General features: G+C 45.4%; 1 protein-coding gene across 11 annotated transcripts in view; it reads left to right on the top strand.

Moving 5' to 3' along the window:
• LOC128339464 (protein unc-80 homolog) overlaps positions 1–26789 on the top strand; it is a 254333-nt gene that overhangs the window by 209710 nt on the left and 17834 nt on the right. For 9 of the 11 annotated variants that reach the window (XM_053283442.1, XM_053283439.1, XM_053283438.1 and 6 more), the window contains 5 exons: positions 3667–3851; positions 10445–10610; positions 11512–11691; positions 13497–13635; positions 17147–17203. In XM_053283442.1, the coding sequence (XP_053139417.1) occupies positions 3667–3851; positions 10445–10610; positions 11512–11691; positions 13497–13635; positions 17147–17203 (727 nt within the window). The remainder of the gene's footprint in view (positions 1–3666; positions 3852–10444; positions 10611–11511; positions 11692–13496; positions 13636–17146; positions 17204–26789) is intronic. The other 2 variants (XM_053283443.1, XM_053283435.1) reach the window with 1 other exon arrangement.

The following is a 26789-nucleotide window of genomic DNA, read 5'->3' as shown; positions in this document are numbered from 1 at the left end:
ATACACACATATGTATATGACACTTCATTGTTTGACTTCACAACACATCATGGTTTGAAGTGATGTTGAAGGCAGAAAATCTTTATTGTAGGGGTTGATTTGTGATTTTCACACATTCAAGTAACCACTTGATACTATAGTCAGCAGGTGATGATGGTCATGTGCATGTGTGGTGAGCAAGGGGTTAACAGAGTCTGGGCCTGGTTGCTAGGTAATTGACATCAAGGTCAGACCACAAACCACATCCTGTAATTGGCTACAGTCTCAATTAGCAGTTGGCTAATTCAATTAGCAGTTGGCTTTCCCCTCTCTTTTGGGGAGGAGGGGTTTTGTTTCTTTTGTATGTCTGGGAGAAGGGTGGTTTGTGAGGGGAAGGAAAGAAGAGAAGGTGGAAAAGTGCCTCTCTGTCTCTCTCCTGGGGGCCTTGCTCAGCTTGAGCTGAGGAGATCTGTGGAGTATAACAGCCCCAAGGACACAGGACAAAAAGTATTGTAGGAACAGTACTTGTAGTCAGTTTGTGTCAGTTTGTTCTTTTTAGCCTACTTTCCAATAGGCTTATGAGAACACCTGGTATTCCATATGTCCGTCCCCCCTATTAACATCGCAACGCCAGCACCTATATGAACCAAATCAGTACAGTTGTAGGGACACATAGGGACACCTCAATGGCATAGTTTGTGATGATGTCATCCACCCCAATTCAAGATGGTGGATATATGAATGTTTGAGGCACAAGTGGACTAACTTGTGAACTGCCTAACCGATTTGAACCAAATTTGCTACAGCTGTAGGAACACATAGAGACACCTCAATAGCATAGTGTGTGATGCTGTCATCCACCCCAATCCAAGATGGCAGACACGTGAATGTTTGAGGCACAAGTGGGCTAACTTGTGGACTGTCTAACCAATTTGAACCAAATTAGGTAGAGTTGTAGTGAATGACACACAGGGATACCTCAATGACATAGTTTGTGATGATGTCCATCCACCCCAATTCAAGATGGCAGATGCGTAAACTTTGAGGCACAAGTAGGCTAACTTGTGAACTGCCAAATCGATTTGACCAAATTTGCTACAGATGTTATTTATTTATTTTATTGTTACATTTCTATACCGCCTTTCATTAAAATAATCCCAAGGCGGTTCACAGCAGAATTTAAAAACAAGATTGCAAAAAAGACAATTAAAATATTAAGCTAAAAACATAAATCAGATCTGATTAAAAATTTAAAACACAAGCATAAAAACAGTACAAAATTCAAAGAGCAACAGCAGAGACAATAATATAAAAGCCTGGGTAAAAAGCCAAGATTTAACATGCTTTCTAAAAGCTGTGATGGAGACCGAGGAGTGAATAGCAGCAACAGAGAAGGCCCTGTCCTGCGTGCACGACACGTGCACGACAACCGAGCCTCCTTCATTGTCGGCACCCAGAGCAGAGCCCCCTCAGATGACCTTGTCAAGCAGGCAGCAACCCTTGGGACAGGCGGTCCCTCAGGTATCCCGGGCCCAAACCGTTAAGGGCTTTAAAGGTCAAAACCAGCATGTTGAATAGGACCTGGAAGCAAACTGGTAGCCAGTGCAGCTCTTTCAAAATGTGTGTGATGTGCTCCCACCAGGCAGCTCCAGATAAAACCCTAGCTGCTGCGTTTTGCACTAGCGGCAGTTTCCAGATATTCTTCAAGGGCAGCCCCATATAGAGTGTGTTATAGTAATCCAGCCATGACGTGACTAAGGCATGGGTAATTGTGGCCAGATCTGCCTTCTTGAGAAAGGATGCAGCTGGCGCACTAGCCAAAGCCGTGCAAAGGCACCCCTGGCCACTGCCTCCACCTGAGCTTCCAGAAGCAGTGCCAGGTCCATTATTATTATTATTATTATTTATTTATTTATTTATTTATTTATTTATTTATTTATTTATTATTAACATTTATATCCCGCTCTTCCTCCAAGGAGCCCAGAGCGGTGTACTACATACTTAAGTTTCTCCTCACAACAACCCTGTGAAGTAGGTTAGGCTGAGAGAGAAGTGACTGGCCCAGGGTCACCCAGCAAGTATCATGACTGAATGGGGATTTGAACTCGGGTTTCCACGGTCCTAGTCCGGCACTCTAGCCACTATACCACGCTGGCTCTCTTACCCCCAAGTTGCGTACTTGCTCCTTCACGGGGAGTGCAACTCCATCCAGAACTGGTAAAATCTCCTCTTCCTGATTAGCTCTCCTACTGACCAACATTACTTCTGTCTTGTCTGGATTCAATTTCAGTTTATTAGCCCACATCCAACCCATCATGGCCTCCAGCCCCCGATTCAGGACATCCACCGCCTCCCTAGGATCAGGTGATAAGGAGTGATAGAGCTGAGTGTCATCAGCATATTGCTGACAACTCAGTCCAAGTCCCCGGATGACCTCTCCCAGCGGTTTCATGTAGATGTTAAACAGCATGGGGGACAAGACTGAACCCTGCAGAACCCCACAGGCCAATGGCCACGGAGCCGAGCAGTAGTCCCGCAGCACCACCTTCTGGACCCTCCCCCCAAGAAAGGACCAGAACCACTGCAACACAGAACCTCCGATTCCCATACTTGAGAGGTGACCCAGAAGGATACCATGGTCGATGGTATCAAACACCGCCGAGAGGTCCATCAGAACCAACAGGGACGCACTCCCCATGTCTAGTTCCCAGCATAGGTCATCCACTAGAGCAACCAAGGCAGTCAGATGCAGGGTACATAGGTATGCCTCAGTGGCATAGTTTGTGATGATGTTATCTACTCCAACCAAGACGGCAGATGCATGAAGTTTTGAGGCGTAAGTGGAATAACTTGTGGACTGTCTAACCAAATTGAAGCAAATTAGTTACAGTTGTAGTGAGTGACACACAGGGACACCTCAATGGCATAGTTTGTGATGATGTCATCTACCCTGATTCAAGATGGCAGATGCATAAATGTTTGAGGCACAAGTGGGCTAAGTTTTGAACCACTGAACCGATTTGAACCAAATATGCTACAACTGTAGAGACACATAAGGATGCCCCAATGACCTAGTCTGTGATGTTGTCTTCCACCCCAATCCAAGATAGCAGACACATGAATATTAGTCCAGTTGTAGGGATAGTGAAAGGAAAGTAGGCAGATTAGTTCGTACTAGAATAACTTGTTCTTTTCTGTGTTGCCTCGATGTATTAATAAGGTTGAGAACTTCTTTTCTATTTCCCCCCATTTGCTCCAATTCATATCCCATTATAACAATAAAGCTTTCTGAGTTGTTAATACTGTTTCCTGAGTGCTCAGTGGGGAAAGGAGGGTCAACAGTCACATGTCTCCCAAGCTGTAGGCTGAAGGAACGACAATTTTTTAATATTATTTCCCAACTTATCACTTTACAGTTTCAGGTTTTGGTGGTTATCCTGTTTGATGCTGCCTTGTAAACCCTAGGGGTAAGAGGTGTCAGTAAACCCTTTCCAGGTTGTGAACAGATACCAACCAGATTGTCTACCAAGTGGCCTCTTGGCCTCAACTGACAGGTCTAAAAGACTTATGGAATATTTTGACTCAGAGTTCTTTGATCATAAGAGAGTCCCAGTTCTAAAGTCACAACAAGCTTCTTGTTGTCATTGCACAGTGCTTTAATTCTTTTGCTGTTTGTCTCCCTTCTAGCTCTGAAGGTGATCCTTGTCTGTTTTGAACGTCAGCTTGGCAGCCAATGGTATTGGCTGAGCCTGCAAGTCAAAGAGATGGCTTTGCGAAAAGTGGGAGGGTTGGCCCTGTGGGATTTCGTGGATTTTATTGTTCGCACCCGAATTCCTATCTTTGTGCTTCTTCGACCCTTCATTCAGTGCAAGGTAAAACATTTTCTAATGCTAATCTAAAATTGCCTTGTTAAATGACAGTGTTAAACCAACTGTACAATCCCTGTGGTAGAAAAGAAGAACATGACCATGCTTTTGAGCAACAGCAGTTTTGACAGTGATACTGTATCTCTTGAATACTAAACAGCATTGAGTACTCTTGAACTTTTCCTCAAAGGAAGAATAGAAAATATTACAAGGTGTTGGTTCCCAGGAACAGTTTCCTAAACTAGGGTACCTGATTCTGATGGGGTATGAAGACACAAACAAAAATCCCCTGTGTCAGACAAAGAGTTATATAGCAATAGCAATAGCAATAGCACTTACATTTATATACCGCTTTATAGCCGGAGCTCTCTAAGCGGTTTACAATGATTTAGCACATTGCCCCCAACATTCTGGGTATGTCTGAAGAATACTGACTGAATCTATACATCTATGGGATTCAAAAATATACACATATAACCCAATGCTGAGGAAATGGTTGCCCCTGAAAATGCCATGCACCATATCGTATGAATAAAGACATTAAATATATTAAATACATGGTTAATGTATTAAATGTCTTTGTTCATACTATATGGTGCATGGCATTTTCATGGGCAACCATTTTCTCAGCATTGGGTTGTATGTGTATATTTTTGAATCCCATAGATGTATAGATTCAGTCAGTATTCTTCAGACATATAACTCTTTGTCTGACACAGGGGATTTTTGTTCTTGTTTGTGGCTTCTTGCCCTGTGTGGTCCCTTATCTTGACGGGGTATGAAGACAGCCAGATGCATGATGGCAGTCAGGGGTTGCGGGGTGGAGAAATAATCTGAACATCTACTAACAGGACAGACAGACACACTGTAACAACATACTGATGAAAGCCAGAAAAAGCTTAGCTGAGTTTTGGTTAACCAAATACATATCAGTGCATGGTAATATAATACGTTCCATTGCATAGAAGGGGAATTCACTCATGTTGGAGAAAGCTAATGTCTGCCAGAGGTGCTCTTACCCCCTGACCCCATGGCCTCCAAGGCCCAGAGGGGCCTCCTGCTGCCACCGTGAGCCCTCCTCACCACCACGAGCCGAACCGCCAGTATTCTAGCCGCCATGTGTGTGGCCAGAGGGTGAGGCGAGCAGGCTCTTCCCCTGTAGCGGCGGTGGGCAGTACCGGAGCAGCTGCGGAGCCTGACTGTCCGGCTCAGAGGCCTCTAGAACTGTGAGGTGTTCCGGTGCGCCTGCACAGTTAGAATAGAGTGTCACAAGCTTCTGACGTCACGGACTCCCCCTCCACTTGCCACCGCCCCAAGCGGGGAGGCCTGCTCACCTCACACACACCCTGGCCATGCACATGGCAGCTAGAATATCGGCGCTTTGGCCTCACAGCAGTAGGGAGGAGGGCTCGCGGTGGCAGGGTCCTCATGGCAGCGGGGAGCGGGGTGTCCTCTCAACAGGGTGGTCCGGGCACCCAGATTGCCTAGGTTCACCACTGATGGCTGCATTCTCACAATGACAAGGAGTGCAGTTAAAGATTTAACTACAGTCACAGAACCCTGCATGCTCCCGTGGAGCATGATGTGAGAACCCAGAATTTCCAGGCAATCCCGATCTAACCACTGTGGTTAAACAGCGTTTAACCAGGACTGATAGCAATAGTAATAGCAATAGCAATAGCACTTACATTTATATACCGCTCTATAGCCGAAGCTCTCTAAGCGGTTTACAATGATTTACATATAGCCCCCAACATTCTGGGTACTCATTTAACCGACCTCGGAAGGATGGAAGGCTGAGTCAACCTTGAGCCCCTGGTCAGGATCGAACTTGTAACCTTCTGGTTACAGGCGGCAGTTTTACCACTGCGCCACCAGGGGCTCAGTGCCCCTGGTCAGATCACCAGGACCTGATCTTGGTTAAAATGCTCTTTAACTGCAGAGGTTTGACTGGGATTGCCTGAAATGGGATTGCATCTCATGTGGGTTACCCTCCCCACACGCTCCAGAGGGCAGGGCAAATAAATTAGGCAGGCCTTTAAAAGGTGTGAGGGAATAGCCCAGCCCCTCCCAGTTCAGTTTGTCCTGCAAGTGCTCCAGAGAAGGTCGTTTGTCACCAGCTCCTACCTTCCTCTCCATTTCTCTCTGCAGCCCTCTCTTTTCCTGCATCTCCCTGCTGCTTCCCTCCAGCACCGTTCTTCCTTCTCTCCACTACTGTCCTTTCCCTCCCTTCATCCTCATGGAGCCTCAGAGGATTGGCATTCTACATGTACTGCTGCCCAAGGGAAAGAAGCACCAACCGCAGCATGGCTGCCATTGTTCACGCTGCAGTCTTTGGCCTACCTTGACCCTTGTGGTCCGCGCAAGAGTCTAGTGGGGGCCAGGGGCTTCCAAGCCAATTGAAGAGCCACCGGAGTATCCTGCTGCCTCCATGACTCACACTACGAAAGCGGTCCACTTCCCCCACCCAAAGGGAGAACAGCCCCGACATCGTTGTTCTGGAGGACGATGAAGCTGCCACCTTCCTGGGCCAGAAGACTATGCTGAAGCCTGCTACCCCTCCCACGCAGGTCCGAGTGGGCAGGAAGGAGAGATCTCAGGAGGTTTTGCCCCACCCACAGCCAAGCCAGGTCTACTCCTGTCGGAGGTCACTGGCACAAACAACAAGCCAGCAGGGCCCTCAGGCCCATGTTTTTTAGCGGATCCGCCGCTGCCTCCAACCCTCACAACAGGCATCGAGGAACTAATGGTCTCCTTCTCCAGCCATCCCGATTCCCCCTGACAACAGGGGCTCCGGAGGCCATCCTGGACCGGCTCTTCTTCCGCCTCAGGGATTGTTGTGTCCAGGGCCATCTGGTCCCTCTCACCCCATCCAGCCCAGATTGCCCTTGGGTCCTGATCCGTGCCCCCAGATCCCAGCATCCACCTTCCCTAGAAAATGCCCATAGCCTGGCAGGCCTGGTTTGTAGAGACCATTCACTCCTCCTCGGAGCAGCACAAGCCCAAACAGCCCATTATGAAGCACCACAGGCTCAGGGATCAGGCCCAATCTTCAGAATCTGATTCTTCCACCTCTAATTCATCTTCTAACTCTTCAGAGAGTCCCCTAAAAAATCTAGGAAGAGCCACAAGCGTAAGCAGGTTCAAAAGCACAAAAAATCAGAAAAGTCCGAAAGACAGCAAATGCATAAAGAAAAACAGTTCCTGCACAACCTTCTTAGATTTCTGGTTATGAGTCCTCACCCCGGGAACCCAGGGGTCTCTCTCAGGCCTCTCAATGCACCTAGCCCAAGGGGCACCCATGAAGGCATCCCAGCTGACCCCAGCAATGAACCAGATGCAAGGGAAAAGGGAGAATGGTTTGACAGTCAACAAATGGAACCTTCCACATAAGCGCATAGACTCTTTCCATCTGATTAATTTTCTCAATTATTGCTCAAGGCCCTGCATACCCTGGGCATTTAACCAGAGGTTCTGAAGGAACCCATGGACCCCACCTGGGAGTCCATGGTGTTGCCTACCACCTCCCCTAATGACCCTCTGTTTCCTTTGCCTGAAACCTTTTCTGAAGTAGTAAAGCAGGAGTGGCAGACTCCCTACACCCAGAAAAAGACTGCTGCTGTCATTACCAAACATTACAGCTTATGTCCTCAGCAGCAGCCTTGTTCCAGTCACCTCCAGTAAACGCCTCAGTGGCCGCTCTGACCATGGGGGCCGTTCTGCCCAGGGACAGGGAGTCCTCTCTTAAGGACCCCACCGATCGCATGTTGGAGTTCCAGTGCAGAAAAAACACAGACACCATCTCAGTCTGAATTAGAGCCTCCACGGCCACCTCCATCATATCCAGAACTACCCTCCTAGGGATGGACGAGCTCCTACAGTCTCCACCTCCAGATCCTCCTAGAGAGAGGCAGATCCTTCTCAAGATTCAGAAGGCCGAGGTCTTCATTGCTAACTCTACCCTTGACTTGGTCCGATTTGGTGCCCGCACCATGGCAACCAACATAGTGGCCAGGCGCACCCTGTGACTCAGACATTGGCAGGCGGATCCCACTTCCCGTGCCAACATGCTGATGGTTCCTTTCACCACAGCCATGCTGTTTGGGGATGAGGCTCTTCAAGAGGTTCTGGATGAAACCAAGGACAAGAAGAAGGCCCTTCCATCTTCTTCATGCAAGGACGGCAGGTGTTCCACACGCAAGCCCTCTCAGCCTTTTCATTCCTTTTGTCCCAACTTCAGACCCGGAGACAGGAACACTGGACAACAGCACCCATCCTGGAACAGACTGCTTTAACCTTCGGAGCAACACCTCCAAGCAGCAGTCTGGGCAACGGCAGAAGCCCTGTCTGACCTTCTGACTCACCACTCCCGAGTGTAGGAGGCAGTTTCTCTCTCTCCTTTCATGCCTGGGAGGCCTCCATTTCAGACAAGTTGGTTCTAGACACCATCCAACATGGGTGCAAGATAGAGTCAACATACCATCCCAAAGACCGCCGCTTCCTACCCATGTCTCGATCATGATCTCCACAGAAGCACAGAGCCCTGCTGGCAGCAATCCAGCACTTTCACAGCATCTCCGCAATAGAAAGAGTTCACCACCGCCACATCCTCATTCGCACCAACAACAACACGGCCAAGGCCCATGTCAGTCGGCAGTGGGGGACCCAATCCAAGTATCTGCACGAGGAAGCAGTCTTACTCCTCTCTTGGATGGAGAAACATGTCGCCTCCCTCCCAGCTCTCTATGTCAGTGGCTCCCTGAACAACCAGATGGACTGGCTGAACAGGCAGGTTCTACAACCTGCAGAATCTACACTAAACTAGCATCCAGGAGGGCGTCTACCAACCAGATATATCAGACCACTTGGAAGGCCTTCCTCCGTTGGTGCCACCAGTGCAAGTTTTCCCTGGAAAGCTGCGGTATGTCTCAGCTCCTCCTCTTCCTCCAGGATGGCCTAGATAAGGACCTCAGGACAAACACCATCAAACGCCATGCCGCTGCCTTGGTTAACCTACTTGTACCTACCCAGAGGAAGAACACTCAATCTCCCCCTCACCTCAAATGCTTTCTTATCAGCAGGTCCTTCCGCCCCAGCAGCCGGGGACACTCCTGCTCGGGGTCTCTTAGCTGTGGCATGTCCCATATGTGATGTTCTCACCCAGCAGCCAAGAAAGGAGCATTGGCCACTCATCATGAAGGCTTTTTCTGGCTGCTGGTGTTGAGGACATCTCGACTCACCCTTGGGAGTCCACAGCTACTGGTAAGTGTTTTCCTTCTCTTTTCTTTTATTTCCTGGTTGTTTCTATACTGCTTCGTTGCCACATTCAAATTCTTTTCCCCCTGCACTATTCCTTTCCTTCTAGGAGCTTGGCTTGACTACACAGAACTGGGAGGGGCTATCCTCTCCCAACTTTTAAAGCAGGGGTGGGGAACCTTGGCCTTCTAGCTGTTGTTGAACTACAACTCCCATCATCCCCAGCCACAATAATTGTGACTGAGGGTGGTGGGAGTTGTAGTTCAAAAACAGCTGGAGGGCCAAGGTTCCCCACCCCTGTTTTAAAGGCTCTACCTAATTGATTTGTCCTGCCTTCTGGAGCATGCAGGGAGGATAACGCATGTGAGATGTCCTCTACACCAGCAGCCAGAAGAAGCCTTCACAGTGAGTGACTAATGCTCCTTTCTCATATCACACTTTGTTGGAGTGCATGAGTTAATTCTTTAACTGCACTCCTCATCATGAGAATGCAGCTGACATGGTAAAAAAATGAATTTACAAAACGTTCAAGGACCTCAGTTGTAAAAGATTTGCTGTGGCAAATTCTGCAATTCTTCTTTGTTAGGATGTTCAAAGCAACATCCTGACAAATTAATTTTTGAAGCTGCTTTATTCTGAATTTGATCATAGGTCCATCTAGCTCAGATTGGCAGTGGTCCTCCAGGGTCTCAAGCAAAGGTCTTCTCAACCCTGCCACCTCTGGGATGCCAAGGATTGAATCTAGAACTTTGTGCATGCAAAACAGATGCTCTACTATCTCTCCTCTCTTGAATATTTAATGAGGCTGTTCTCATGAGCAGCCAAGACTGGGCTAGGGCCAATAAGCCCAGGCTTGGCTGCCCATGGGAACTGCCGGGAGCCGACTGACTCCCTGGGGCACCTTGGGGGCAAACCCAGCTGAGCAGCCAGGCTTTTAAACGAGATTAAGGGAGTGAGTGCTCCCTTAACCCCATTTACCTGACCATGTGTCAGTGCCAGCTGCTTTCAGCTGGAGCCGAAGCACTGCCTGTTGCTGGGGAGATCCCCACAATGCATCACGCACTTGTGCAGTGCATTGTGGGATTTCTGGTGGCCGAGATGATGCATCCCAACTCCCACAGCTCCGCTCTACCTGGGGCAGCAGAAGATCGTCTGGGTGTGTGATTCGCATGCCCAGACCACCCAGCCAGATAGTTTGTGGGGAAGGTGAGCTTCTGCTTGCCTTCTCCACTGCTTGCCCTGAAGCCTTCACATGTGATCGTGAGAAAGGACTCAGTACATATTTTGATTATGTTATTTGTTCTTCATGGCTCTTCCCCATTGCTCTCACCCACCCACCCCAGTTGCTAGCTCAGCCAGCTGAAAATCATGAAGAGATGACTGCCCGGCAGCATATTGCTGACCAGCTTGAACGGCGCTTTATCCCACGCCCTCTCTGCAAGAGTTCCCTCATTGCAGAATTCAACAACGAACTAAAGATCCTCAAGGAGGCTGTGCACAGTGGATCAGGTGAGAGGAGAGCTGAGGGAGGGAGGCAGGTTGGGGAGGGTGCACATAGAAGAGGGTGGCCTTCCTCAAGCAAGAATGTACAGCACTGCAGCTTTAACCAGCATCACAAGACTCTTAATGATAAAAAACATGTTTAAATTGAAACCAGCAAAGATTTCTACATAGAGCTTGAGGTCATTCACACAGTCGAAAACTGTGTTCTACCCAGGTTTGGTTGCTGTGTGTGCTCCCAGTTTTCAGTTGTGTTGTAAGCAAGGTAAAAGGAAAACCTGGGTAGGAGTGATTGTGTGGAAGCAAGGTAAGAGGAAAATCTTGGTAACTTTTCCTCCTACCTTGCTGCAAAACATTCACTTCTACTCAGGTTTTCCTCTTTCCTTGCTTCCACGCAACCGAAAATTGGGAGCACACACAGCTCTCAAACCTGGGTAGATTGTGTAAATGACCTCCTTTTGTAAGTTGCTGAACTGACATCCCTGGAGGCTGAAGTTCTCATGAAAGGAAATAGTTGCACCCTAAGTAGTAGTAGTGGTGGTGCTGGTGGTGAGACAGTTCACAGGCTCCTTATTCTTAAATGTACTTTAATTTACTGTAGTGGGAGAAAACCAATGTACTGTGGTCCACAAAAACTGATGAGAAGAGATCTTTGACATGACATTTACCAAACTCCAGGATGTTGGTGTGCCTCTTGTAACTTCATAGCATCATGAAACATCCCAAAGGCAATGTTCTCCTTGCTTCATCTTCCTTTTTAATAGTGCAGTGACTATTGCACTATATAGTTCAGGTCATTTTTCACATGATCCTCCTAACGGCCTTGGTCTGAAAGAGAACTACTGTTTCTTAAGAACATCACATATCTTCTGTAACTGTACTCTTCCCCTCCCACCCCCAATCTCTCCAGCCTACCAAGGGAAGACTTCTATCAGCACTGTGGGCACATCCACCTCTGCATACCGACTGAGCCTTGCCACAATGTCCCGCTCCAACACTGGCACTGGCACTGTCTGGGAACAAGATAGTGAGCCTTCCCAACAGGCTTCCCAGGATACTTTAAGCAGGACAGATGAAGAAGATGAAGAAAGTAAGTGCTTACTCATGGAGCCACACTAGATATGATAGCAACTGGTTAGTGTGTTTCAACCCTCTGCTGCCACAGTAATGCAGCGGTACTGTAGTAGATCTGCCACAGTAACGCAGACAGCAAGTGACGGGTTATTTTTAAGAGGAAAAGAGGCACATGGGTGCGGAGTGCAAAACCCACCCCCTGCTTGTGACTTAAAAATTTTCCAGAAGGCTCACATTTATACACTAGGATTTACACTTGCCTTTGTGTGTTTTTATTTATACTCTTGTCATGGAAATTGAAAGAAAACCACCCCTTCTTTCCTTATTTCATTTGATTCAGCTTGGCCTAGAGATGATGACCTTTTTACTTACAACCTTGTTCTTGAAATGCATGTTTTCCAAAGATGCCTACATGAAGTAGATGTTTAAGGCCATGTTTTAGGACCTATCTAAGTTTGCTCTTACGTCTCAAATATAAGGCTTATAGCTATGAATAATTATAAACTGAAATGATTACTGACAACTTTTACAGGACTGCAACTGACTGCAGCTCGTCTTTTAAGAGTAACAATAGATCAAAGAAGTAACAGTAAACAAATTTGTACATGAAAACAAGTTATCTATTAAGAAAGGATTTGGAATGCTGAGGTATTTCTCTAAGTTGTAGTTCTGCTTAGTCACGAGAAATTTTAGGATGAAAAAGAAAAGATTCAAATCCAGATTCAGGTTGCCTTTGGGCTTCCTCACTTGACTCTTTATTACTTGTTCGAAATAAGTACAGTGCACCTTGAAACTATCTTTCATGAAATGTCCTAAGTAATCAATGTTGTATTGATATCTTATGCCTTAACTATGCTATAAATTCTAAATATGCTGTATGAGAAACTAGACAAGTCAACTACTATTTTTGTAGACATTTTTTCTCTTGAGTACTTATTCTTTTATATTGTCATTACAATGCCCTCCTGAGCCCTCTTGCCTGTGGACTTCTCAGAGGCATCTGGTGGGCCACTGTGGGAAACAGGATGCTGGACTAGATAGGCCTTGGGCCTGATCCAGCAGGGCTGTTCTTATGTTCTTATGAGCATGAACCCACAATGTGGTGCAATTTCTGGATTGGAGCCTTACACACAACAATTTTCTGATATAGCTTACAGCTAATCTAAAAGCTAGAGTGGAAAAAGTCATCTACCAGAGGCACACTAGGGTACTCTGCTCAGGGTTTTTTTGATTAATCTTAATTGATTATTAATGGAGGCAAATTTGAATGAGTGAAACTGAGATTAATGAAGAACCATACTTTTTACTTTTTGGAGCCTTATGCCTCTTATAAGGGAGAGAGGGCTTGTTTTGAAAAACATTTTAAGACCAGTGGATGAAGAATAATGCAAACCAGCCCAGCCTAATTGTTTGTACACCATATTTGTAAGTTTAGTCAAGATGTCAGCCAATTTCCCCCCTATTCCTCTGTGTGTGTGTGTGTGTGTGTGTGTGTGTGTGCATACACATACACACACGCACAGACACACACACACCTGCCTATTGAAAATTGCACTTCATGCATCTTCTGAAGTGAACTGCGGTACACAAAAGTATATGCTACAATAGATTGGTAGTGTTTAAATTCCACATGAATCTTTGTTGGTTTTGCTACTACAAACTACTGCCCTCTGGAAGATGTTGTTCCGTGCTTTGTAGATTTGAATGTGGGCATCCATGAAACTCTTCACCAAAAGAAACGTACAAAATAATTTATCGTCACTTGAAAAATGTAAATAGACGTGTGGGATCAATTTACCCGTTGTTCTGGATTCCTTCTAGATGACTCAGTGAGCATGCCCAGTGTGGTAAGTGAACAAGAAGCATACCTTATGGGTGCCATTGGGAGGCGACGATTCTCCAGCCATCTCTCCAGCATGTCTGCACCTCAGGCTGAGGTGGGCATGTTACCCAGTCAAAGGTAACAAAATGGATGATTTCACATTTCCTGATATTTTTCACAAGAGCCAAAATTCCAAAGGTATAATATAGTTTATAAAACATAGATATTTGGGTAAAGATGGGTTGACACAAGGTCAAATGAAATATGGGGTTAGGAGGCACACTCTTGGCTTCACATGACTAGTTACACTGGGGTGTGTGTGTGTGTGTGTGTGTGTGTGTGTTTGCAGCAGTATGTTTATGCTCCTATATGTTAGAAACTTGCTTGTTTTCTTTTTTTTCTTTTTTGCCATCTTGATACTCGTTATTAATGAGGAAAGATACTTATTTTTGTTGCAATCACTTCCGTAGCACATTCTAATGCATACTGCCAGTTCACATCCATGACAGAAGATATTTACAAATGCATACATTGAAACAAATGTGAACAAGCAACTTTCTTGGACAAGGATCTGAGAATGGCCAAGCTACTTCTCATAATCAACTGCTCTTTTTTTGGCCTAATTGCAAGCATTATTGTTGTTGTGTTGCATTTGTAGAAATTTTCAGGTACTAGTGTGTGGCACACAGGAATACATGGATGCTTTACGTTGTGAGGTGAGATTTATTTCTGAGACCTAAGGATAGCTTTGGATGGCGAGAACGTATCAGCCCAAACTGTCCCACAGCTGACAACTGGAAAACCTGACTGTGCTCATGATACGTGTGTGTGTGTGTGTGTGTGTGTGTGTGTGTGTATGTGAGAGGGGGGAGGGGGAGGGGATGGGTGGGATTCAAAATCTAACAATAATGCAACATATAACTTTCTTTCTTTATCTTTCTCAACCCTTAAAGTTTGAATTCTATAATTGCTTAGCAAGCATTGGAAATTTGGCATTTATCCCCAATATTCCTCCCCTCAATACCAAATCCTGTTTCCTCAAGATAGATTCAGATAAAACATTGGCAGTGTATTCACCCAGAGATAAGTTTACACAGTGATTGTGCAGACTTCTCTCAAATGTCTATGTACAGTGAAAAGGAAAAGACAAGGTGACTTGGAGCCGGCAAAGACAAGGTGACTTGGAGCCTTCATACAACCCTGCTGTTACATGGTAATAGGAATAATTGTATGAAAAACATGCTGGCTTGAGTTAACTCTTAGGGCCCCTTGATAGCAATAACTGTTTTCCCTATAATCATCACATACACATAATACTTAGCATGCAACTAGATGTGTTGTAAGAGATCTGTGATCAAGATCTCCTTTGGTTTTTAAAGAAATGATTACTATCATTTCTTTGCCAGGGTCTCCAAATCAGATCAGGATCACAGTACTAGGGGAAGGGGTATTAAGCCTTTTCCCATGCCATTTTTCCTATTAAAAACACCCTTCAGGAACTGATATTTGCACTGTGTGTGGCAGGGGATATATAGGTACTATCAGAGTTTCTCGATATGGGACAGTTAGTAGCTTTGTGAGAGTGGTTTTAACTGGGAAAACAGCACAAGAGAAGGATTACAACTTTCTTTCTCCCAGTGCTGTGTCCTGTCCAACTGTGAGCCCTGCTATAGCTGCTATTAGATTGTTTTTAAAACTTTAGGAGATTCTGATCATAGAGCTCCCACCCCTTGTCTTGTTTGGTCCTCAGAAACAATCCTTGATGACTGAAGCTTATAACCATAAAGGAGCAGTGATCACCAGGGCTATAAAACAGGGATGCGTACGGAGCAAGCCCGACATGCACATGCGTGCCGGGTATTTCTGCTTTCTTCCGGTCCGAGGAGCAGATGGGGCAGCAGGCGGGTACGCTGCCGCCCTGCCGGACCGGTTTGCAGTGGAGTGCCGGTGGGGGGGAAGTGGAGGGAGGGGTAAGTGTACCCTCCCCTGCCAGGTTCCGTGCACATCCCTACTAAAAAATGCATTTTCTAAGAATTTGCCTAAATCATGTTTGATATGAATGCTATTTTTTAAAAAAACTTTCTGAAGTTTTAATTGTAAACTAACCTAATTAAATTATACTTTACCACAATGTAAGACCACAAAGATTAGCCTGGGATTGCTTTTAAAATATATTTTGAAGAGCTTCACGCTTTGATCAGTTCAATCAATGAAAGTTTTGGTCAATAAAGTGATGAGGGATAATTTTAATCATGTGAGAGTTATAGCATGCTTGTTTATTTTTTGAGACTGTTTTGGTTTGGTGTCATTGTAATAAGGAATGAAAAGGGAATCTTAAAGATGGCATTTTGACCACAAGGAGTGGTCATTTTGGTTTATAAAATCTCTGGTGAGTTTACAATTACTTTAGTATCTCAAAGGCCACCTATTAGAATCCTGGCAATTTAGGATTAGTAATCTTTGGGGAAGTTTTTGCTTTGTGTACAAGAAACTTAAGAATTAGCAGGTCTGCATATCGCTTGGCCTAGCACCTGGATATCCAAAATCAATGCATGTAATACAGTTACTGCTGACCTGCCAGTAGTCCACCCATCCACTTCCTTCCTTTCACTTCACACACAGGAGTGGTCAAAATGGAGCACTACCTGTAGCAACCAAGATTTGGAACTGTGGGCAGCACTCTCACCTGTGCAGGGACATCTCTGGGATGAGAGGCTTGAAAAGGAGTGGGGGTAGGATAAAGTTCCAGGGAAGGATCCTACAGCAGGTGAAGCTTTTTTGGAGAAGTGGATGGGTTGGAAGCCCCATGGTAGAGGATCCTCACTGTTCCACACTGGATTTGTATAGGTGACTGCCCCATCATCCCCACCCTGAGCGTAGAAGAAGGAAGAGCTGACACTGCTGCTAATGATGTTTCCCTAAAGAGTGGTGTGGGTGGGTGTGCATGCGTGCATGTGTGCATGAGTCTTCCCCCCTCCTAATTCCTGTGTTAGGTTAGTACCTGATTTCACAGGTCCTTGCCTGTGGGAGCAAGCTACACCCATGAGAAAGCATGTGAAATTCTTAGAGTTCTTACTTGTGGAAAAAGTAGCTGGTGTTGTAGTAAGTGGGCTGAGAAGACAGAGTAAGTTTAGAAGCAGGGCCCCCAGGTTCAAACCATTTTAGAAAAACTGTTGTTTGGTCATGCCAATCTAAGAGCAGCTGTCCATTGTTGTGAACCATGTTCTTCAGTGAGAAGTTAATTGCAGAGACAGGATTAAGGGGAAATAGATGTCTTCAAAGCAACAGAAAGTAAATAGAAAGAAAAGAAAGGGGGGGAGGGACAGAGAATTTGAAGATCACTGTGCCCTTATACCATTTTTAAATTAGAGTGCAAAGTAACTATGATATATTATAGCAACTTGGAAATCTCCATGCATCATAAATTCTTTCTATTCGAGGTACTTTATACTGAATAGGAAGTCTTTTTTCAAGGCTGTGGTTCTTACTCTTTGGTGAGCCAGTTTCAAGACCAAACAATCAACTGTCTTCCTTTTCCTTTACTATCCATCTGAAACTTCTATTCCTTGAAGAAGAAGAAAAGACGATTGCATGCTTTTTTATCTATATTTTCTTCCCTAAATGCTTCACCTCCTTGCCCCTCCTGCAGTGAACCTAATGTCCTCGATGACTCCCAAGGCCTGGCCGCTGAGGGCAGCCTCTCTAGGTACAGTGTTAACCCAACCTCTGTGTCAGTGTCTGTGCTGGGGAACAATCTGCTCCCTCTATTCACCGTCTTTCTCTGCCTCATCCTTGATTATCTCTCCCTCCATTCCTGTTTCTTGTTCTTCATTGATGATCAGGCCTGCAAGTCAAAGGTGTAGCAACCCTACTTCAGTTGTGAGCTCTGAGTGCGAGCGACCTTTATTGGCTAAAAGCTTTTTCTGTGAGGAACAAAACTTTCCAAATGAAACTTCTAGATTGTCTATCTGTTGTGGGATTTCCCCCTTCTCTCCCTTCATAGCTTTTGCTGTAGAGGTATAAGAAACATTTATTGTGCGTTATTAAATCCACATTTTAGGTATCGGATTGGAGGCTTAAAAAAATACTTGTTCTATTAATTCATAATATATCATAGTTGAGAGATGATTACTTTTTATAATTATTAGCTTTGTTATATATTAATGACAAAGAGGTAAATTTTGAAAGTTATTAGCACTGCCTCTGCTTGTGAGAATAACCCCAGCCCCTTTCCGAATAAAAGTGGCCTTATTGTAATGCCTATTTTTAAAATCAAAATGTGGTGTTCGTCTTTAAGCTTCTCCTTTTTCATTAAAATAATAGTTATTTAAATGTGTATGCTGTCAAATATCTGATTGGTGCTAAACTTTCGCATCTGACACTATTGATTTTGAAAATAGGAAGGCTTGTCCACAACAGTAACATTGCTATGCTTTTAAAGGAAGTTAATATATTTGAAAGGGAGGACTGCACCTTTAACACTCAGCTCAGTCATGTTAATCATTCTTACTGTTCTGTTTTGTTGATACCTCTCAACTGATCCTCTGTATGGGAATCCCCATATTATCCCCAAAGTCCTTGCTTATGTCAGGAAATACAGCTGTTATGCCAGCTATGCTAAGGCGAAAGCTTCCCTTACTACTCTTATCTCCAGATGAGGAAATGTTGAGAGGAATTCTTGTGAATGACTTCTTTGTTTTGTTTTGTCATAGATATTTAGATTTTTAAGAACAGGAAATTATGTCTGTCATTGGATGTGCCATGTTAATCATACTCATGAGTCATGAAGTTCTTTATGTTCACGTTCTTTGCCTTGGATCAATCACTGATTGGTGGAGGTGTGAAAGGGTGGGATGCAAAAGGAACTTTGGGGATTATTAATATAAAACAGGGACTTGTAACATGAAACTGTCTGAACAAACAAGAGATTAATAAAATTATCTTCTTGGCAGTTGTCAAAGAAGCAGCTTGCCTGTATTTCAGAATATCAGAATAAATCAGAACAAACCTTTCTGCACAATGAACTACATCCATCTATATATATGATTCTCCTGGGTGTGCCTTGGAATGTGCGTCCCAGCGCCCAGCTGATTGGCTGGGTGGCAGACACGCCTGATTGGCTGAGGCGCACGCAAGAGGATTGGTCACTGCAGCGGCAGGCCCAGCCGTGGAGGCCAGAGGTGGCGGTGGGCCTGGCCCGGCCATGGAGGCAAGGCCCAGGAGGGGGGAAAGAAAGTGTGGGGGCAGAAGTGGTGGTGGGGAGGAGAGGCGGCTGGGCCCCAGAAGCAGAGACTGGGGCAGAAGGTGGGAGGGGGGAGAGGTAACCGCCAGCCCCAAAGAGCGCACAGATGCTCTGTGCAGGGTTGGCTAGTAGCATTTATTTGTATACAGCTACAACTATGGTGGTTTAGACATCTTACAAGCAACTAAGTATAATTGTGCTTAATAAGCACATTTAAGTGGGAAAACCCCCACTTATTTCAGTAGCCTTGCAACTATAGGCCATCCTCAACTTAAGATGCTCCAACATAAGACAAGCGGCATTTACAGGAGGACCCCAATATCCACAGATTCGTTATCCACAGATTTACATATCCACAGTTCGGTAAAAGACACCCAGCCTTGGCATATGCAAGGGAAAAGGGGGTAAAACGCATTGACCTTGCATATCCGTGGGTCAGGGGTGGCCGGAAATTACTGTGGTTATTTCTGGTCACCATTTTGTGTTTTGAAGCCTCAAAATGGCTCCATTTAAAAGAAAGAAAGAAATGGTGGTTTTCAGGCACTTTTTGGCTGATTTGGGGGCATTCCAGGGCACAGCATGACTCAGGGGAGCAGCTAAGTATGGTAGTCAGCTTCCCCCTGCATTTCCCCCACGAAAATCAATGTTTTTTGGATGTTTCCCCCTAACCAGGAACCTAACGCCCAATTCCCCATTGCCGCAATGCCTCGATATCCGCAGTTTCCGTATCCATGGTTGTACTGTGGAACAGAACCCCCAGGAATATTGAGGTCCTCCTGTATAGTGCTTGTAAATTGCCACCTTGTTTCTGTTGCAGAGTGTGTCCTATCTGTATGGTGTACAGAGCAAACACCAGTGAAAGGATTTTGAAATAACTTTACTTGTGAGACAAAGGCACTCAGAGATCAGTACAGAACTTGCTGACTCATACACAAAGGAACAGGAACAAACAGGAACAAGAAGGAGAATAGACACTAGTAGCTAGCCCAACCTATACAGAGGAAACTATAGTGCCGACTTTGGCTTCATAGAAGATTACATGCAAACTATGTTGTAAACATAGTAGATTACATGCAACAAGCTAGGTTGCAGCTGTTGCATATCTCAACAGTTTCAACTTTACAACTGTGTTTCAACTTACAACTCCTTCCACGGGAGGAGAGGCTCTGCTAGATGGCTGGTGGAGGCAACAGTGGTGGCTCAGACTCACGTTGTCATCAAGACTCGGAGTCCTGATGGCAGTTGCAGCAGCAACTGCATCTGTGGAGGGACTGGCTGACCTGTCACCACCACTGCTGCTTCATTTCACTGCTGGGCTCTTTCCCACTCCACACGCCACTTACTGCCCACCCACCGACTGTCCAGTAGAAAGCAGAGCTGGATATGAGCTACCCAATTGCCTCCTTTACTTCCACAGAAAAGTGACAGAACCAAGAAGGTACTGTGAAGGGAGTGGATGGCAATGTGGAGCACCTTCTGATTCTCCACTATCAACTTCTGTACTACACGCCAACACACCTGTGACTTGACACACCACCAGCTTTGACAGCAGCAGAAAAAAAATAGGGTATCTAGCCTTGGTTCAGGAACCAAGCCCCCATTTATAGCTTTGTTTCCTATGGGAAAATAGGTTCTGAGTTAAGGCATTCTGACTTAAGACCCCGTTTTCAGGAACTGTGTCATAAGTCTTCCTGTAGCGATATAACTCTCTCTACATTGCAGATGGAGGCCTGTGACTACAAGAGCGAATGGCTTGCCTGAGGTTTATGGCTGAGCATGAACTTGAACTGGAAGCTTATAGCTTGTTGTGTTAACCAACACTAACAACTACTTGTGTTAGTACTATCATGATGCCCTTCAATGATAATTGGTCTTCTGTAGAATTTCCCAAAATGGGGTCCTGGTCCTAGTCCTGGTCCTGGAGGGGAAATGCAGGATGGGAGGAGGTTGTTAAAAATAACATGTCTTCCTTTAGTCTTCCAAAACTGGAAAACAAACTTAAATGGAGTTTGCCAGGCAATGACAACTTAATGATGAAAAGCAAGGGAGTTTGTGCCTGGTCACTACCTTACCAGAGTGGTGCAGGCTGCTTCCCTGGATTTTTGTCCCACACTTCTAGTTAGGGATGTGCAAACCGTTTCGAGTCAAACCTTGATTTGTCTCGAACTGGCGCGGTTCGAGTGGTCTGGGCTGAAACCAGCCTGTCCCACCCAAAGGGGGTACCAGTCCAAGTTCAAACCAGACTGTCCCCAGTTGATACAAACTGGTTCGGGGGTCTACTTGTAAAGGGGAATTCAGTGAGGATTCCACTTTACAAGTAAAGGAGCAGAAGGCTTCCTAGAGCTAGAGGGGAGTCAGGGCTACTTACATTAAAGTAAGTAAAACATTACTTATAAAATGTTTTTCAGTAAGTAAAATATTACTGGGTAGCCCAGCCTGGGTTACTCAGGGGATGGGAGTTGGGGTGAGCCACTCCAACACAAATGCCACCAACCCTTTAAAATAAGTAGTCCTGACTCCCCTCTATTATTATTATTATTATTATTATTATTATTAATTCAATTTCTATACCGCCCTTCCAAAAATGGCTCAGGGAGGTTAACACAGAGAAATAATAAATAAATAAGATGGATCCCTGTCCCCAAAGGGCTCACAATCTAAAAAGAAGCATTAGACACCAGCAACAGTCACTGGTGGTACTGTGCTGGGGGTGGATAGGGCCAGTTACTCTTCCCATGCTAAATAAAGAGAACCACCATGTTAAAAGGTGCCTTTTTGCCAAGTTAGCAGCGGGACTCTAGTTCTAGGAAACCCCCCCCCCCGCCCCTTTACTTGTAAAGGAAAATCATCATCGGATTCCCCTTTATAAGGAGGCCCCCTGAACCAGTTTGAACTGGGGCCAATCCAGTTCAAGACTGGACCACTCGAACCGCAAATGTGTGGTGATGCAAATAGCCTCTGAGCATGCATGGAGGTCACTAAAATGAACTGCCTAGACCACTCGAACTGCAAATGCGTGGTGACATAAATAGTCTCTGTGCATGTGCTAAGGTAACTAAAATAGCCTCCACGCATGCACAGAAGCCCGAACCAGGCCGCAGCCAACTCAGGTTACTCAGGAGGAGGCCGGGGGGGGGGGAGCCGCTGCTGTCCCCAACGCCCCATTAAAGTAAGTAGCCATGACTCCCATCTAGCTCTAGAAAGTCCCCCTTCCCCCAAATATACTTTGATGTGGTTTTACATCCAGTCTACTGAGCTGGGAGCAGGCAGAGGCATGATGAAGGAGAGGTATGGATGACTATCAAAGAGAGGCCTATGGACCCCCCTACTCCTGTCCAGAAGTGCCATAGCCATCTCCTGTTTGGGGGCTGTTCTACAAGCTGGTCACCCATGTTCTAAAGAGGGAGAAATACATAGAGTTGTACACCTCTCAACATAAATTAAAGCTATAGACTATGTTAACCTGTGCACTAAATAAAAAGGTCATCATTGTTGTGCAGTGTTTTATCAGGGCTATGCCAATACTCCCATTCCTGGAGGTAAATGACCTTCAAACTGTGATGCATATGCTGGTAACCTCCAGGCTTGACTACTGTAATGAGGCTCGACTACTGTGATGCACTCTACGTGGGGCTGCCTTTATACAGAGTCCAGAAACTACAATTGGTACAGAGTCTGGCAGCCAGACTGGTCTCTGGGACAACCCGAAGGGACCACAGAGCATTGATTTTAAAAGAATTGTGCTGGCTGCCAATATGTTTCCGAGCAAAATATACAATGCTGGTTATTACCTATAAAGCCCTTAATGGCTTGGGTACAGGGTACTTAAGAGAGTGCCTTCTTTGTCATCAACCCAACTGCCTATAAAGATCATCGGGGGGGGGTTCGGTTGTGGTTGCCACTGGCTCGTTTGGTTGCGACTCGGGGCATTCTCTGTGGCTGCCCCGGGGCTTTGGAATATGCTTCCTGTCAAAACAAGAGCATCTCCATCTCAAATTGCTTTTAGGAAGACCTTCATGACTCAACTGTTTTATCAGGCTTTTAAGTGAAAATAATTTTAAACTGTTTTTATCCTATGAAATTGTTTTTAACTTTTTTATTCTGTGAAATTGTTTTAATTGCTTTTACTCTGTTTTAAACCTGTGGTTTTAAATTGTGTATACTGCCTAGAGATACACATATCAGGCGGTAGGTAGATATGATCTATAGGATTGCTATGGCTATTGCAAATAAAGGAGTAATAGAAAATACGCTATGGCAACCCTTTCTTCTATAGAAATTGGTGCTGTGAAGACAATTATTACACCAGATGATAAATCTTTTTTAAGACACTTTCCAATTAAATTTATACAAAGCAGGCAAAGATTATGTTCCAAGTAACTTTGATTCAGTACAACAGACATGTACAATAACTTAGAGATCTGGGGTGTGATCCATTGAATCCATTAGAATGGATTCTGCACCTACACTGAAGCCTGTTGGTGTGGAGTACCACTGCTCCTCTCAGCGCTTGCATCCCACCCCATGTGACCACATGGCTATTTAAGGTGGGAGGAAGTGCCAGCAAGAAATGATTGATTTATCAGCTACTTTGACCTTTGGACTGTTTAAATCTACATTTTTGTGAATTTTGTGGATGAAGAAAGATCGGTTGAAAGATCGGACTGATATTTTGATTTTGAACAATGGAGTGGGGACAATGACAATGGATGACTCTAAATGCTTGGAGAAAAAGGCAGATAAAAGAATGTTCAAGCATTGCTCTAAGTGTAAAGCTAAGCTACCCTTGCAAGATGGCCATGACTTGTGTTTGCTGTGCCTGGGGGAAGCCCACAACACCTGCGCATGTAAAGTTTGCCAGTCCTTTTCAAAACAGATGTGATACAACCAGGAGCTCCATTTGAGGGCTACACACTAACTGACGATGTGTTAAGTTCCCCTGGTGTATCTAAGGAGGGAACTCACTCAGCTTCTAAAAGAGATGGCTCATAGGCTGAGGCTTCGACAAAGTCTAAACCTTCGTTGCCTATATTTAAGTCTCCTAAGATGCCCAAGTGGCATAGAGACAAAATGGCGGACACATCGGAGGCTGCCAAAAAGAAGAAAAAACTGTCAGCATCAAAGGCTACTCCATTACCGACTTCGGCACAAGGAGTTATGTTTGTGTTGATATCGAGACCGTCAACACCGACCACACCGATGGTGGCATCTTTGACATCGACGCAAGGTTTGTCTGCTCTACCCCTCTCGACACCGGGACCTTCGGTGCCAAGACCACTATCCCCTCCGGCACCTAGGTTGGTACTGATAACAAGGACAGTTTCCTTGTCCCTGGCATCGATGCTGTTGAAATCCCCTTCGACACTGAAGGCGAGACAGTTGGCCTTGTCACTGAACACGCCGGTGTTAACCAGTTTTCCCTCTAACTGGGATTCTCAGCTGTTGTTGACTACAATTCCCAGAATTCCCAAGCAAGAGCCATTATAGCTGGGGATTCTGGGAATTGTAGTCAACAACATCTGGGAATCCTTGTTAGAGGGAACACTGGTGTTAACTAATACAGTGACCCGATACCGAACACCGGTTACTTTCGAGATTGAAGAAGAAGATTCATCTGAGGTTGAGGAGGTGAGTGCTTTGGATCACAACATGGCACAATCCTTGCTTTCTATGTTAGACTCCAATGCTACTACCCCTTCGACTTTTAGGGGGGTTTCACCTTCAGAAGAGCAGGAAACGTGTTCTATGCCTCCAGATACTTCCATTTCAATGTAAACTCTTCAACATCAACTAGTGCCCTATGCATTAATAGCTGCACAGTTGGCCACATCAACTAGCTGGCACACCTGTGGATTCTCTCACCACACTTTGCCTGCTGTACAATCGAATATCTTTGGTCAGTTTTCTCTAGGATTGGCAGTGTATGACTATGATGAAATTAGATCATGGAGGTCTTCAGGGTTCCAGAAACACAAAATCCTCTGACTCTAGCCTACTCTCAAGCTCTCCCAGTGTGCGCGCTGGCTGGGGTGGAGATGCTCCCCCTTTCGCACCAGACAAAGTGGTGGTGACAGCAGCTGCAGCCATGCAGACCCTGGCAGAATCTCCTCCCCCATCAAAACATGTACAGGTTGCAAAACGGACCCAAACCAAGGAGAAGCAAGTTTTATCTGCAGCTATCCAGACAAGACCCTTGGGAGCCTGCGATTCCTAGGCCTCCAACACCTCCCTCATGGGAGCAACAGCCACATTCCTCCCCTGCACCTTCTGGCAAGAGTTACCATGGTGATTTTGAATCAGAGGTGGAATCTACTGACCCTGACCCATCGCCTGATGTGGCAGTGCCTTCGCATGTATCCCCCACTGAGGAAATGAAGGCTTCTCATGACCAACTCAAGGAGATGGCTCCTGCACTGGGTCTTGATCTAAAATCACAGTTGTCTACGATTGATGACCCAGTATACAGTTTTATGGCAAAGTCCTTGTCCACACAGCCTGTCGCCTTGTCTCTCTTACCAGTAATTTCCAAGGCAGCTCAATGTGCTTGTGAAGTTCCACATACTTCCACTCCTACCTCTAGAAAACTAGAAGGCCTATATAGAGTGCAAGAACAGGATAACACCTACTTGCCGAAACATCCTGTACCAAACTCCCTCGTTATAGACTGCACTACTTCTTCTAGGTCAGGTAGGCTTCACACAACTCCTGCAGATAAAGAGGGAAGGGAGTTATATGTGATCGGCAGAAAGATATATTCAATGGCTTGCTTATCGGGGAAAAGAGCCAACTATTCAGCCTGCATAGCTAAGTATAATTCTTGCTTTTGAGACACCTTAGGACAGGATTTGGACTCTCTTGCACCAGAAGAGTTCAAGGCTTGCTTTAAGAAAACTTTGCAAAAGTCTGCAGAGTTGACCCAACAGCAATTAAGTACCGCAAAACACCTGGTGGAATCCAAATCTAGAGCCATGAGTGCATCTATTACTTTGAGACGCCATGCTTGGCTACATTCAGCAGCTTTGCAATTAGACATGAAAGACAAAATAGAGGGTCTCCCAGTCAATGGGAAAGGTTTGTTCTTGGAACAGATGGATGCTACAATGGAGAAGCTAAAAAAAAATCAAAGTTGACAGCAAAGACTTTTACTCCGACTTCTTCTTCCTCTTATGTGGCCAAATCCAAGCCTTACAACTGTCCACATTCCAGCTATAGACAACAGGACCACAGGGATTTTAAGAATTCCTACCAACCATATCATAAGAAACAATATCCACCAAAGAACAAGAACAACCAGGGCCAGCGTAATAAACAGAGGCCCAGAAGCAGCACCTTTTGAGATCAGCAACAGCCCATCATATCATTTGCCATCAAGGGACTCAGTGCTAACATCAGCTTTCCCCAACACCGTAGTGCTGAGTATGATTGCCTGCAACATCTATCAGGCACAAACAACACCTTCAGCCAACAACAACATCAGATTGGCAAGCCATATGCAGGCATGGCACCATATAACATTGGATTGATGGGTGTTGAAGATCATCTCTTCAGGCTATGCTATAGAGTTCAAGGCATGATCAACTTTCAGAGGACTTCATCTTACAAAAGCGACTCCTGCCCTACAAAAGGAGGTGCAGGAGCGGTTGGGCAGGAAAGCGATTGTGTGATGGGTGCAGAGGTGGGAGAGGTTCTACTCCCACTACTTTCAAATCCTCAAACAGGATGGCGGAATTTGGCCAATAATGGACTTGAGACATCTGAACAAGTTAATCCATGTGAAGAAGTATCGGTGATGACATTGCAAAACATCCTGCCACTTTGACATCAGGAATGGTGGCTTGCAATGTTAGACATGTGGGATGCTTATTTTCACATAGAAATCAGGCCACCCTAACAGAAGTATCTAAGATTCATAGTGGGGACCTCGATTTACCAATATTAGGTATTGCTGTTTGGCCTCCGCACTGTCCCCCTCTGTTTTCACAAAGTACATGGCAGTGGTGGTGGTGCACCTCTGGACCAAGGGGCTGGTGATTTATCCTTACCTAGACGA

This window comes from Hemicordylus capensis, chromosome 1 (assembly GCF_027244095.1).
Source record: "Hemicordylus capensis ecotype Gifberg chromosome 1, rHemCap1.1.pri, whole genome shotgun sequence".
NCBI lineage: Eukaryota > Metazoa > Chordata > Lepidosauria > Squamata > Cordylidae > Hemicordylus > Hemicordylus capensis.
The sequence above is the reverse complement of the archived record's forward strand: the minus strand, read 5'-3'. Positions and strand labels throughout refer to the sequence as shown.